At 36.5% G+C, this 14,553-nt stretch overlaps 2 protein-coding genes across 2 annotated transcripts; both read right to left on the bottom strand.

Annotated features, from left to right (window-relative positions):
* Positions 1-670: 670 nt before the first annotated feature.
* LOC113289511 (endoglucanase 24-like) lies at positions 671-3,503 on the bottom strand. Its single transcript, XM_026538781.1, has 5 exons — positions 2,909-3,503; positions 2,054-2,353; positions 1,800-1,961; positions 1,432-1,707; positions 671-1,309 (listed from the first exon to the last, which is right to left on the bottom strand). The coding sequence occupies exons 1-5, from the start codon at positions 3,380-3,382 to the stop codon at positions 983-985; spliced, it is 1,539 nt and encodes a 512-aa protein (XP_026394566.1). The 5' UTR covers positions 3,383-3,503; the 3' UTR covers positions 671-982.
* A 1,922-nt stretch (positions 3,504-5,425) lies between these two features.
* LOC113289503 (UPF0183 protein At3g51130-like) lies at positions 5,426-10,842 on the bottom strand. The gene is made up of 14 exons (XM_026538771.1): positions 10,606-10,842; positions 10,238-10,320; positions 10,057-10,131; positions 9,341-9,408; positions 9,155-9,260; positions 9,002-9,062; positions 8,729-8,895; positions 8,445-8,507; positions 8,107-8,154; positions 7,114-7,227; positions 6,920-7,019; positions 6,743-6,822; positions 5,886-5,990; positions 5,426-5,799 (listed from the first exon to the last, which is right to left on the bottom strand). The coding sequence occupies exons 1-14, from the start codon at positions 10,700-10,702 to the stop codon at positions 5,752-5,754; spliced, it is 1,215 nt and encodes a 404-aa protein (XP_026394556.1). The 5' UTR covers positions 10,703-10,842; the 3' UTR covers positions 5,426-5,751.
* Between the last annotated feature and the right edge of the window lie 3,711 nt (positions 10,843-14,553).

Genomic DNA, 14,553 nt, shown 5'->3' with positions numbered 1-14,553 from the left:
CCATGGTCCCCAAAAAATCGTTGTTGAATATAGTTAGTAAGGGTGTGAACTGCACTGAATAAGGCAGATCCCCTGTGCAACTCTATCTGGTAGAAAGCCTGGCAGGGTGCTAGTGCTACTGCTTAGGATTGTGGGAGTTATACCAAATGGCTAATGTCGTCGGTGTGATTCATTTCTGTCGACACAAAAAGATCAGCCATCAAAAGGAAAAAAATAAAATAAAAAATGTCTAAGGCTAGTTGCAGCATTCTCTCTTTGTCGACAATCACAATGACATAAAAAACACTATTCACCAACCCCACTGAAACATAGTCTGATATATTCCATGGTGGTATCAGTATCGGATTAGCATTCAGCTCAATAGAAGAAATTAGGTTTCGGATTGCATAAACGTTGTACAGTGATTACTGGAATCTAATCATATAAATAATATATCCCGGACATTAAACTCTCTTAGTCATGTATCTTTTTGTTGAATGCTCTACGAGTCATGTACCACTGGGAACCAGTAAAATTGTTAAGTTCAACCTGCATTGTTACGAATGTTTGTTAATCTCTTTCAAAAATACAACATTCGCCCGGAGAGAACAAAAACCGTGTACAGAATTCTCAAAGTTTCACAAACCAAATTACCAAAAAAATAAAATAAAGTACACACAAAACTTCTTCATGACATATTATTACTCTTGATAATATTGCTTGAAAAACTAGTACAACAATCAAAATAAAAACCAAAAATACAAATTCACTCCGAAAATCGAAATAACCTTACCAAAACAAAAATTCTGTGATTATAAAAAGAAGCCTCTACTATCCTTGTCTTCCCACAAGATGAGAGGCACTAACTGATTTTTCCTATTTATTACCACCTTAATATCAATTAGTATAAGTTACTAATATTAACTATATTAGGTGGTGTATATGCTGTATATCTATGTACCTATGTGCACTTCAACAAGTGTTTTTCTTTCTTCCTAATTTGTTAATTTGGGTTAGAAACAAAGTAAGCCAAGGCGCCAACTAACGGAGCATTGATGTATGTAGTAGGTTCAGATTTTCGAAAATCTACTCGATCGTCTTCGTACATGTCATCTTCTCCTGGACCGCCTACCACCGCTCCAATTAAGGTATTAGAGTTGGGGTTTGCTGAATTGTAGTATACAGAACCTTCCTTACATGTAATTGCTTGAGGATGGTCTTTTACTGATGGTAAAGATGAGCCGCGGTGGTGGATTCTCTGCGGGTACTTGTTTCCATATCCTACCATGTATGACATATTCATTGGGTTGTCTCCTAATATGTAATCAATCTGCACAAATCATACAGCCTAGCGTAAGGAGCACGTACTTACGACGCTAATTCGCAAAGTACCTGTTGCTTAGCCTGTAGAAATAGAAGCACATATTTCATAAATGCCAATGAAATAAGTACCTGTTGCTTAGCCTGTCGATGGAGAGAAGCGGGGCCAACAGAGACGCTCCCACAGTTAACGGTTTGCGATGTCCGTGAGAGGTAATTCGCGTAAACTAGGAGGAGGAAAGCGATAGAGGTGACGTGTTGCATGTTGCTACCACCAGGTTTGTATATGAGGCCACCAGGAGTGTACTCAATGTGTGAAGATGAGGATTCGTTTATCAATGTACACATGAAACTATCTGCAGATGATTTATACGATTCGAGCGAATACACTTTTCCTTCAAGGAATTCCTGCATCAGTAAGATAATATGTGAGTTATGGATCAGTACTTGAGCGTGTAGTCATTTTGTGTCAGACATGTCATGTCAGGTGAAAACAGTACCTTGGAAATGAGCACATTAATGCCGGCATGTTTATTATCCCAACCGAATTCGTTAGTACTGTCTTCGGCCCCTAAGGTTTTACCATTGTACTGTATGTAATCAAGATATGACTCATTTTGTGAGGCTCTTCTTAACCATGCTGCCCCCCATAATAATTCATCCTGCAAACAAACAATTGAAAGTTCTGTCAGGAAATGTATAGACACTGTCCTGCATTCCAAAAATGAAATGCACATTATGTCAGGTGTCTTACCTGATATCCATTAAAATCACAATAGAAAGGGCATGCACCGGATCTAACACCGTCATTATCACTATAAGCACCTTTATAGTTATCTGCGAATTCAAATGCTTTGATTGAACTCCTTTTCAAAGCCTCAGAGTAACCTGGATCAGATGATCTAAACGCAATGGATGCCGCTGCAAGTGCTGCTGCTGTTTCACCAGCTACATCCGAAGCAGTTTGCGGTGCTTCTACGCTATAAACCGTCCGAGCAGTGTCCATGTCTTCTGGCCTTTCCCAACAGTTATGGTCTGCAATTGGATCCCCAACCTGAAATTCCAAAAAATCAAAATGAGATTAAAAATTGTTTTATCTAACAGTAAAAAGTTAATTACTTTCATGGGTCATTTTTCTTTCTAGTGATGATGTCAAAATGATGCACTGTTTTGGTAAGTTCCAATAGACGTGGGAATTTCTTGTCTTTGATTCTTTTCTTCTTGCTAGTGAACACTTAGCAGCCATCCCCATCCACTTTCTTAATTGTTTATTGTGTGAGGTGGTGGGTCTAAGTGGGTGCCTTTATCAGAAAAAGCATTTTGGACCTACCTCTCCATATTTTGCTCACGGGGGTTTTAGAAAGAAATTCATGGAGCCCTGCTGAATTTTGTCCTAGTGAAATAGGATTTCCACTGGGTTGTGGGGGTTAGGTTTAAAGTTAGTAAATGATCATCAGAGTGTTTGACATTTGTCAGTGGTTAGTAAAACCAAATTCCTCAAAGTCTAAAAAACTTAAATCAAGTAAATTTGGTTCACGGGTGTGCCTTGAAATATCAGAAAACAAAAATAGTAATCTTCATCGTCACACTGTGAAAAGACAGAATTTACCTGAACAAAAATCTTGTTAGGATGTGAAATTGTTTTGAGAAGATAATCAGTGCCCCATCTTATAGCAACCAAAGCATTTCTGAACTCATTTGGAGGCATAAACTCTCCAAACTCAATAACACTCCATGATAATAATGTAGTACTGAATGCCATTGGAAAGCCAAACTTTATGTTGTCTCCTGCATCATAATACCCACCGGTTAAATCTACGTTGTGCTGCCAACCGTCTCCTAAACCGGAATTCATCCGCCAGTTTAGACGTCGATCGTTTGGGAGAAACCCGGACCTTTGGCCTTCGAAAAACAGTATGCATTTTGATAATGCATCTTTGTAGTCATGGTAATCGGACTTAACTGAATGCAAGTTAGTAATGAGAAAAACAAGAACAAAGAGTAGGGAGATGAAATTACTATAAGAAGAAGTAATGGGAAAAGAAGAAGATGAAGATGAGGGAGAGAAACTGAAGAGCCTCATGTCAGGCTTTTTGAGAGTTACAGTTTCTCTGTTAGAGTGGTGTGGTTGGATGGTTGTAACTAGAATTTAGTGATGTAGGTGGAGTAATTGGTTTCAGTGAGTATTTATAGAAGCACCACAAACAAAGTGTGGAAGAGAGGTAAGAGACTCACAAGATAGAAAAGGGAGAAGATGAAGAAGAGTGGAGTTGTGGGTAGAGATGTGGGCCCTACCACATTGTGAAACGGCAGTCATAAGTAACCGCATAATTAACCGTAAAATGGTTAGTCAAGGATCATCATTATCACTGCAACAATTGCAGTAGTTATACTGCTGCCACTATTACTTTGTTGTGTACGTGTGTTCTTTAACTGGACAATTTAGACTACACAAACAGTACAAAATTGCTACACGGGTTATCAAATTTCGCTGGAGGTATTAAGTAAAAATCATCCCTCAATCATGTAAAGTTCAGTTCATCCTGTCGAGGTGGCCTGCTCCGTTTACAAATGAAATTTTGGCACTGTGACATAATAACCATGATTGTGGAAAAATTACTGCTCCACCTTGGGTAACTGGAGAATTTACAATTATAACGTTGTACAACCGGCGTTAGATGGTAGAGGGGATTGGTCACGAGAAATAAGGTATAGGAATCCAAAGGGCTGTGCCAATACGCCGACAGTATAGTGAATATTAAGTGTCAGTCACATGTGAGGATGTACAAAAAAAGAAGATTAAATGGGTCCTTGAAACTACACTAATAAGAGCAGTAAAAAACAGCTTTTATGCTATTCTTAGATCCTCACTGTCATGGTTCTAAAGTCCAAGCAAAATTGAAAGCTCATATTAATAACACTCATAATTAATGAAAGAATGAATATTAGTAATGGTCTTCACTCTTGAGAGACTCTTCATTGCCATTCTTGTATATGAAAAGCAGTTCTAGGTACTTCCCTTGCATTTTGTAATGGCAATCTGTCAATTTACCAACAACTACTTGTCCTTGAACAACCATATGAAGTTTCATAATGAATATATTGTAACAATGAAGTCAGAGAAAATATTCCATGGATTTAGAGGTGACGTGAAGATGTGTGTTTTACACAGGACATACATGGTAGTAAGATAGAATTCTTTTAGGATTTCTGACGTACTATCGATATACTTTCTGCTGTTTCTCTCTATATCCTTCTCATATAAGCATCAACTGCCCGACTTCTTTCTTCACTCTAATTCTACTACTTTCTGTTATTCAACCAACTGCAAAATCTTCTCTGCTATAGGGTAAAAAGAGGAAGTTATATTATTCAAAGTGTAAAGATAGGATTCTTCTTTCTGTTTTTTGAGCATTTAAGTAATGCCCCCACAAAATAGGGCAACAACACCTTAAACAGCTAGACAACTAACCTATTGGCTTACAGTTGCGGTTGAGGAAGAAAGACGTGAAGTAGTGAACATAAAGCTTTCTTTTAAGATCCTAAAGAGAGAAAAAGAAAGAAAACAGAAGCCAAATATATGCAACTGTTAACTAAAAAACAAGGCAAGTAACAAGGAAGTTAGTTTTTTCTTGTCTTCAAGCTTTTACCAACTTCTTTCCTGTCTAAATCTTAACTTGATTTACTGAGTAAAGTGTCAGATTAGTATTTCAGCTTTACTTGTCATATAAGTTAGCATATCAAGGCCTTGTAAAGATGTGGGATCCCACAGAAATGTTGCAAACAAAAAGTACTGCTTCTACAAAACAGGGTTATTGATCAATTTGGCTCAAATCCTATTCAGGCATGTAACTACAGCTCCACATACTGTTGTAATTTCCTTTCGTTCAATTCCGACAAAGGGCTTTCTGTTTCCCCTTCAAATAGTACAGAATGGAAAACCCTCTTACCTAAGTCCTCACTCCTCACCAAGGGACTGTACTAGACTCAATGTGTACTAAACTCAATTGCCATTCCTATCGGATGGGCCCATGATGTGGGATATTACTAGCCTTGATGTCAGAAGTCGGAGGTAATCATAACTATTTCAAAAGAAAAACATCCGATGAAAGATAAATAAAAGTACTGAGAGCAACAGAAAAATAACATTTTCATTCTAAACAAATAAGTAATAACATAGTATCCAACAACTGTACATATTATTTCGAATATAATGCTATACAAGCCCATTGGTGTTTAAACAACTAACCTCGACGATTAGCAGAAGCAAACAATGGTAAAACATAAATTGTCTGTACAAAAGCAATCACCCCTGTGAAACGCTAAGCAGTGTAAGCTCCCAACAACATGTGACTACTAAGATAAACTCAAGAGCACAGGAGGTTGATTTCCAAATTCCCAAGAGACTGAATGTTAGAGGCAAACAAAAGTGTGTACCTAATTTGAATATATCTACAGCTTAAAGAGAGTAACAGTGGCAATATAGCCATTTTTCATCACCTGATAGAATCATACAGAAACAGCTATTAGCTAATCCTCTCATGCATCCATAGATAAATAAAGAAAAGACAGTCAAATATTCTCACCTCAAAAGCAACATTTTGGTAACCATATACAAAAGTCGATCCAAAGGGATTGCTCGTGGATCCTTGGGTTTGGATTGCAGCTCGCCCAGAATCCCCGAGGACATCCTACAATAAATGGTCTCTTGTTATTACCAACAAATAAGATCCAACCGTTCATATGGTAATAAACTGTAAATGAAACATACAAGGAACCAACAAATTAAACTCCCAGCTAATTGTTTTGGAATCACAGAAAAATCATTATGAGAAACTGATCAGCTAGCTTTGGCAAAGGAATTCAAAAATAACACTAGTCACCATTCAGCATCACAAAATAAGCATTAATTTATTTTTTTGGTCAATCATCTTGTAGTTTACACTGAAGCCAGAGAACTGTTAGGCATGGCAGAACTCATGATTTTGTTACTCAAGAAAAATGGAAGTAGGAGAAGATATCTGCGGAAGGTCCAAAGACTTGGGACCTTTTTTTTTCCCTTTTCCGCTTAACATTCTATCCATCAGAAGGGTGTGTGCCTATAGACAAAATATGGATGGTGATAGTGCCCTAATATAGTATTTTTTTATTTATTTTTTTGCTACGGCATAGCTGGGCCCCACACTGACAGCTGATGAGACCCCGCCAGCTGGACCGGCTCTACAGCAAATCCAGCAGATTCCAACTTGCCATCCCAGCAACAAATCCAACAAATCACAACCTCTGCCCTATCCATAGAGGAGGTGGAGAAAATAGGAGACCCAAGCTAGTGGGAGCCGATCCCCCTACCTCTTCATGAGAAAGAACAATAGACAGAAAAAGGAAGAGAAACAATGATAATATGCTTTTAGTGGTGGAAAACATATCTTGGTAAAATAATTACCTTTACTTGCTCCCATTTTGTGCTTGGGGTGATGCAATGCTTTGTACTAATGGTATTAGAGTCTTGAAATGGTCCTCCAACTGCAGAGGAAGGTATTTTAATTAGTGTTTCCCATGAATGTTTTTAGCAACCAATTGTATATAGAACATAGTTCAAGGACACTAGGGGAGAGCTTGCCATCTGAATCATAGATAACAAAGTTGCATTTCATATAAGAGTTAAAATCTGCATGTCCTGGGTAGTTCGTGTGCAAAACGAACTTCTTGATTTTATGAGTCTGCACATCAAACAAGGTATAGAAAAAGATTCAGCACTATGATTGAGGGATATTATGATATGGAGTTTAACATCAAGGTAAGCGAAAACAGCACCTGTCCATCGAATAATATGTCCACGCCACGAGTGAAATAATTGTAAAAGTAATCACCACAAAGAGTTGTGCGAGGGCGTGGGTCTGAAGCTGAATGAATTACCATCTGATCAACCTGTGTAACCAGAAATGATAGGCGGTGTTTCTTAGTGACAAAAATTTCAGGACCCTGTTGAGTAACCTATTGTTCCAATGGCTTGGGGGCCGTGTCAGTCAGATACGTATTGACACACGTCCGGACACAACATAGTTATCCAAAAATATATTAAATATTTTATAAATTTAAAGCACCTAAAATAGAGGAGTTTCACTAAGAGTATTATTCAACCGTCAAGATATCTCACATCTGTAAATTTATACTAGTGAACTAAGATACCTTTTGATGTACCATTAGTAAGTATAAGATATTTGTACCAACAACAGTGATCTCTATTAGAATTTTCTAATTCAAGTTTTGCATTTTTCTCTCCAAACCAAAAAAGAAGCAAAATGCCTAGAAAACGCAAAGCTGGAGCAGTTGAAGATACAGATAACTATTTCGACGGCTTTCCGGACATTCATCCTTATATGTATGCATTTTGCTAACTTTGCTATCTTATATATCCATTTTAAACTACTTATACTTACTGAGTTCGCCGTGTCCCTGTTTCCTAGATTTTAAGTTGTCGTGTCACAGTACGACACACAACATCGATTCCCATGTTGTTATACAGGAATAAACCTTTCTGCTTAATTTCAATCAAATATATGCTCCTACAAAATGCACTATGGAACTTCCAAAAATGACCAAAGAAGAACATGCACAACAGGCTCGTTATTATATGACACTACTGAATTTCAAGTTCATTTCACAGGTTTCTAAAACTGAAAGTATAGATCATGAGTTTTGGGAGTTCTTATTTTCAAAAGTTCCGGTAGATGTTTCTCAACTGCGTCTTAATTCCTTATATGCCACTCACAAGATTAACATATTGAAAATTAATTTGTCGCATACCTGCTTTTGGTGTATTCCACAAGGACGACCTAATTCAGTCCACACGTCCTGCAGAGAAACAAGTAAAAAGTTTAACCCCAACATTGACAACGGATAACATGGAATAGAAACATATGTAGCTGCCCAAATGAAAACCAAAACATATATTGATGTATATACATAATCAGAATCATAATGTTTACCGAGTTAGAAACAACCACCTTATTAAGCAAATTCTAAGAAAATATAGTCCTGGTAAAATACTCATGCCTTATCTGGAACAATTTTAACTTTTAAGGACAGGTGAACACAAATGAACGTAAACTGATAAAGTCCTGTGAATGAGAAACTCTACTGACCTGAGGTGATGCACCAAAAGGAATATGTTGACCACCCACAGTGAACCATAACTCTTCTCCGAGCTACATTGAAAATCATCCAAAAAGTGAGGTATTTTTTTAGCATCAAGATGAATGTTTTACTTACTACAATGCTAAGCAATGAAGTGAAGAAAGCTATGTGAACAAGACCGAAGAGACAATGATGACACAAACTGGTAATAGGGAGCCAATATGACCCACTTGACTTCCATCGAAGCGATAGGTCATTCTTAAGGACATCAAAGGGAATAAGAAATTGGTACCTTGGCATGGACTTCTTCCATGTAGAGGCTGCCAGCAGGCAATGGTGGAGCTAAAGCTTTCGTCATAAGGGCTCCGACCCCGACTTTACTCTCTGAAGATTTATCATATATGGAGACACGCGATGTAACTGGAGTAGTCCCATCAGGAAACTCAAGAGGCAACTCCGCTGTTAAAATAGGGAAGGGAAGATTTAAACAGTAAATAAAAAAGGAAGATGAGGAAGAGAGAGAAGGCAGAAGCAAAGAAGATAACACAAAAAATACAGTACCTACCTTCTCCATCATGGCAACAATCTGTATACTGCAACGGTATAGGAAAGGCAAAGGATAGTCCCTAAAATTGCAGATACCAATTAATATATGGTAACAAAATAATAGAAGTAAAGTGAAAGTTTTAACGCTGGTAAAGGGATTCATGTCACATACCGGATAGAACAGAGAGTAAACTCCTCTATCTTTGTCATAAGTTCCAGGAAATGTCGGCCCAAACAGTGCATATACAGCTACGAAAGTAGCCAGAGTGGAAGGTCCACTGGAAGTAAAAATAGCTAGCATAAAAACACAGGAAGGGGATAGGAAGATGAAAATTTAAAGTAATTTCAATTAACCTACCCAATAAGAGATTTAGCATATCGCATTTGAAGCCTTTTGACATCAAAAACTTCAATCAGCCGCAGCCTCTGGAGAAGAACCAAGGTTAGAAAATGGGGGAATTGTAGACATTATGAATCATTACAACGCAATTAAAGCATCAAGCAATCAGGTGTTCATATCCTCGATATCTCGATGAACAAGAGGCAGTAATACTTGCAGCAGATCTTACATACTAGTACTAACAAATCCTGAAAATAGTAAATGAAACACCCTGATTTCACAAACGAGTTAAATATGCACAGATTGGGCTGCAGGACATAGCTATGGCAAAGACTTTCAATACGTAAAGCTAAAGAAATAAGAGCGATAGTGTGGCAAACACGTTAGGGAGTGAATTAACCACATAGAGTTATTAAGACATGTACAAAGTAGAGTTTACGTCCGAAAAACATAAGAAAATTCCTGACGGTCAGAAGCAGAATCTAAACCATCTTTTAACATTCTTTACAACTCCAGGAAACAGATATGGGAGAACTAGTAATTGGTAAATTCCCTGCTAGTGTTTTTAGTTGGCTATCTTTCACACCACTCACCATTATAGCAAGGAAAATTCAAACTCCTCTTCTAATCATGAATATACTAATACCAGTTCTTTACAGTTTACACTAATACTAAGTTTCAACTAAATTACAAAAGAGAGAGAGAACAGGTCAAAAACAGTCCTTAGGACATACCTGTGACCATGGATCAAATCGGAGATGAAAACCGTGATCAGGAAAGCTAATAACAATATCCAACTTCAGAGGTTCCTGCAACACAAAGAGAAATGATCAACAAATAATTCACTGAAGCTAAAACTTACCAAACTCCTTGACGTAAACCAACTAATATACAAAACACATTGATGCCACAAACCTCCTCGAGATACTTCACATGAACTACATCATATATATTCGGCCTCTGCTCAATCTGCGCAAATGCTTCTGAAATTGGCATCCCTGTAACAGAAAGAGCTTTTAGCAAATCAAATTAAGAACACATGATTCTTGCCCAAAATCAATTCCCTATCAATTATTTAGGTATGATTCTATTTACCTACAAAGTCCCCAAAATTTCAAATTAGGTAAAAAAACAAAATTAAAAAAAATCAATTTGCATCATGGATAACTCAATTCATTTCTAAAAAAAATGATCAAATCTGTTTGATAAAATCATTAAAAAAAAAAACTAAAAATAGTTAAAAGAAAATGAAAACTGAAATTAGTAAAGTAGGCAATATATACCTAGATTAAAAGGACCAATTCCAGCGCCGGGGCGAAGATCAATAACGATGGCTCCCATAGCCGTACCTTCACACCTTCTCACGGATCTCTGGATCATCTCTCTTTCCTCTCGAATAGACTCTTGATTTTTGGATTTCGTGTTATTTGATGTTTTCGTTTCCTCTGATGATACGCGCGTCAACGGTGCAGGATTATGTTATGTGGTGGTTTTATACGGGACTTTGTGAATCGTAACGTGTACTGTATTTTTTCCGAGTGACACCCTTGTGTACGAAAGCTCTTGGGTTCGGAATACCAAAAAGAACAAAATCTTCAAGATCCCTAATAGGGATGTACCAAATTACATATAGGACAAAATAATCATTATCTTTGGATTGGTACATCCCAACAATTTGACGCTCCCCATTAGTAGCCTTGAAAATTTTGGATTCGGAATATTAGATAAGAAGTCGAAATATAAGCGTTTGGTGCACAAGATAATGGAGTCACCGACTCTCCATCTTCGAATCCAATAATGCATTGGTGGGGTTGCCATATTTTATTGCGTTCTTCTGATTACCAAGCTAGATCATGGAGTTTGGTAATCCCTCGGAATTTGGTAATCCTCTGGATGCATCTTATCTTATGTTGATTGGATTAATAGTAATTTGCTAATAGTTGGATCATAAGGATAGTGTTGGGGGCCTGAAATTTTATTCTTACAGGGCAGAGTGTTAAGAGCATTCACTGTTATGACGTCAAAAGGGCAGTGGGCATGGTAAAATAGCATATTTACCGTATATATTAAACACGAATGGCATATATGCCATCATATTCGCCAACAAAACCATAATTTTACGTCCAGGAGGCTAAAAAAAAATCGGGGATTCTTAATTTCATTAATCGCAATGAAAAATGTGGTAAGATATATGAAGTGAACAAAGAGCGCAACACACTATGCTTTGAAGCACAATGCATTGAATCAAATTTGTTCACGCGATGATATTAGTTAGTCTAACATCGGTTCTAGGCTCTTATAAAAATAGTGGACAACAATCACAGAGACGCCCTTTAATCTATAGATATAGAAATCCACGGAAGAGTGTAGATGCAATCGAAAATGAAACTGATTAGTGCTTCACTTTTTATGTCAAAATTGTTCTAGTATTTCTTGTTTTCGATTAATCTAATTGGTAACAAAAATATTCCAGTTTATTTTATACATGATTCGTTGAATATTCCAAAATAAATTAAGAGATTATATTTTATAGATATGAGATGAGATGAGATTTATCTTCAAACTGCGACGAGACATAACGTAGCTATCAGAGAAGTTATTCTGCAGAGAGTAGAGATAACCAAGCTTAGTTACTCATTCCATCCTACTGAACTCCGAGTCATTTTCGTCTATTCATGTATATAAACTAATTACAAATGATTCGTCATATTAATTATAAAAAAGAGTCGCGGTTTTATCAACGAATACATGAAAGATGACAATCTGATGTAGTAATTTTTGGGTTGTGGTTGTCAGAGATCCTTCAATTGAAATAAATAACTTATTTCCTTTCTTGTATAGGGAAGGAGTGAAAAGTGGTACAGTAGAACTTCGATAAATTAATTCGCGATAAATTAATAATTTCGCTAAAATAATATTTTTTGTCGGTCCCGACTTGGGCCAGTGTATTAAATTAATAACCTCGCTAAATTTATAAGATAATTTTAAGTGTCCTATAGGGCCCAACTGAAATATAAATTAATAATCATTATAATAACACTACATTACGGTACCTTACTAAAATAAGATTTCAAAGTTGTTTGTTTCTTGTTCACATTTATGCAACATTGGACTTTATCTATCGTATTTTGTAGTCCCTTGAGGAGTTCAGGAGTGCCTTTTTCTAATGATTATCCAGGGGCAACTATTATCCACAACGCAACTATCATCCTCTAGTTCCTCTTCTTGGGTATTTGGTAGAACACTCGCAATAATTTCTTCGTCTGTCCAAATTTCTACGGCGACATTTATTTGATTAATTACGGTAGTTCAACCAGGGGCGGAGGCAGGAATTTAAGACAGCAAAGAAAATTTTTCTTTAAGAGAACAATGTACCAAGTTCAGACTAATGAGAGTTATGCTTTTGGTTTGCTTTTGCGAATACAAGCCTCCCGTGGATGAACGATTGAGGGAGACGGTCAAAGTGGACTTTTTTCTATTGGGATGGTTTTTTTTTTGAGCTTAGGGTGTGCAAGTACTGAGATTTTAGGGGGTGCAAAGTTTTTTTTTCTTCTTTTTGGCTTGAAAAATACTAAACTTCGTATCGTTTTTGAAAATCAAGGGGGTGAAATCGCACCCCCTTGCAACACGTTGCCTCCGCCCCTGAGTTCAACTCCTTTATTATCAATCCAAGTTCATTAATATCTTGGTACATCATCATTTTCTTGTGACCGAAGTTTATAATGTTGGAAACAATTTGCAATTGAATTTTGTAGAACATTTGTTATCCATGACAAAACTGCAATATTAATTGCCTTAAGGACATTAATTTTTTCTAGACTTAATTTTCCTGTTTCATAACCTTCAATATATTTGTTGTTATGGAAAATCTTTAAGTTTAACTTAAATATTTTATTTTATTTTGAAACTTTAATTTAGAATGTTTCAATAATTTAATAACTTATTAATTTATCGATAAATTAATACTTCGCTAAATTGATCGAATTTGGCAGTCCCAACATTATTAATTTATTAAAGTTTTACTGTACATGATAAAATTAAGTCACTCACATGAGTAGTTTATCAACTCACGACCTAAACCAAAATTTTGACATGGGTTTATTTATTTATTCTTCACAATTACACATAGCCAATATTAATGTTTACAGTCTATGTGGGGGTAGGGGGGTCTATAGCCCATATAAGCCACCCATACCTCTGTCGCTTATTATAGTTTAGCGATTCCCAAATATCGTGAATGGGGTTTAAAGGGACGCGCGGTGTTTTATAACAAAACTGTTAGAGCATTGTGCGGTTGAACCCACCAAGTGTTGGTATGTTAAGGTTGGTTGTCATATTTTAGTATCAAAAATCATAAGTTGCTTGATTTGATCACTATAATCGACTTCGATAGGTTAGACTAGGAAGTCTAGAAATGTTGAGACATACAAGTATTACTCTGAAGATTCCGACAACGTATCATCAACGACGATAACATTATCCTTTCGCTTGAGGTTAGTGATACATGACTTGACTTTTTTCCATTTATATATCTTAAACACTTAAGTCGTTTCTGATTGAAAACATAACATGTCAATTTATATATATATGAAACTCTAGTATAATAGACTTGATCATCATATTGTGATCAAAGGGTCAAAGAACAATATATCAATAGTGATAAGTGCTTTATATTGGTATATTGAATTACGAAGTATAATGCTTATCTTTTGAACTTCATAATTGTGACATCAACCTAATCTTTGTAACTCGTAACTAGATTGTGTAGTAAACATATGTTGGATTTCATGCCTAGAAAAACTATGTTTAGTTACATGAGTTTAAGGAAGAAGATGTACGTACTTGTTTCGTAATCGAAGGGAAATCAAAGGGATTGATGATCCGATTTTCGTTGAAGATCTTAAGTATGTACCGACCCTAGCCTATATAGAGAATCAAGGTACAACCGATCCTAGCTTATGTTGGGAGTCATGGTAGAACCGTTCCCTACCAATATTGGTATAGTCAAGGTAGAACCGATGCTAACTTGCTTTAAGACTCATGTTAGAACCAGTAGCAATAGGGAAAACTGATTTCTCAAAGTCATGTACACTTTAGAGTTTGTGTGTTTTGGAAATTGGGTTAGTGTGATTATCTCGTTGTTGTATTGTATCGACTTCTTTGTCCATAGATGATCACACAAGGTATCAGACTTATAGGTTAATAAAGAAAAGATAGTAGTGTACTTGTTA

Source organism: Papaver somniferum, chromosome 1 (genome assembly GCF_003573695.1).
Source record: "Papaver somniferum cultivar HN1 chromosome 1, ASM357369v1, whole genome shotgun sequence".
Lineage (NCBI taxonomy): Eukaryota > Viridiplantae > Streptophyta > Magnoliopsida > Ranunculales > Papaveraceae > Papaver > Papaver somniferum.
This window is presented reverse-complemented; position numbering and strand designations above follow the sequence as displayed.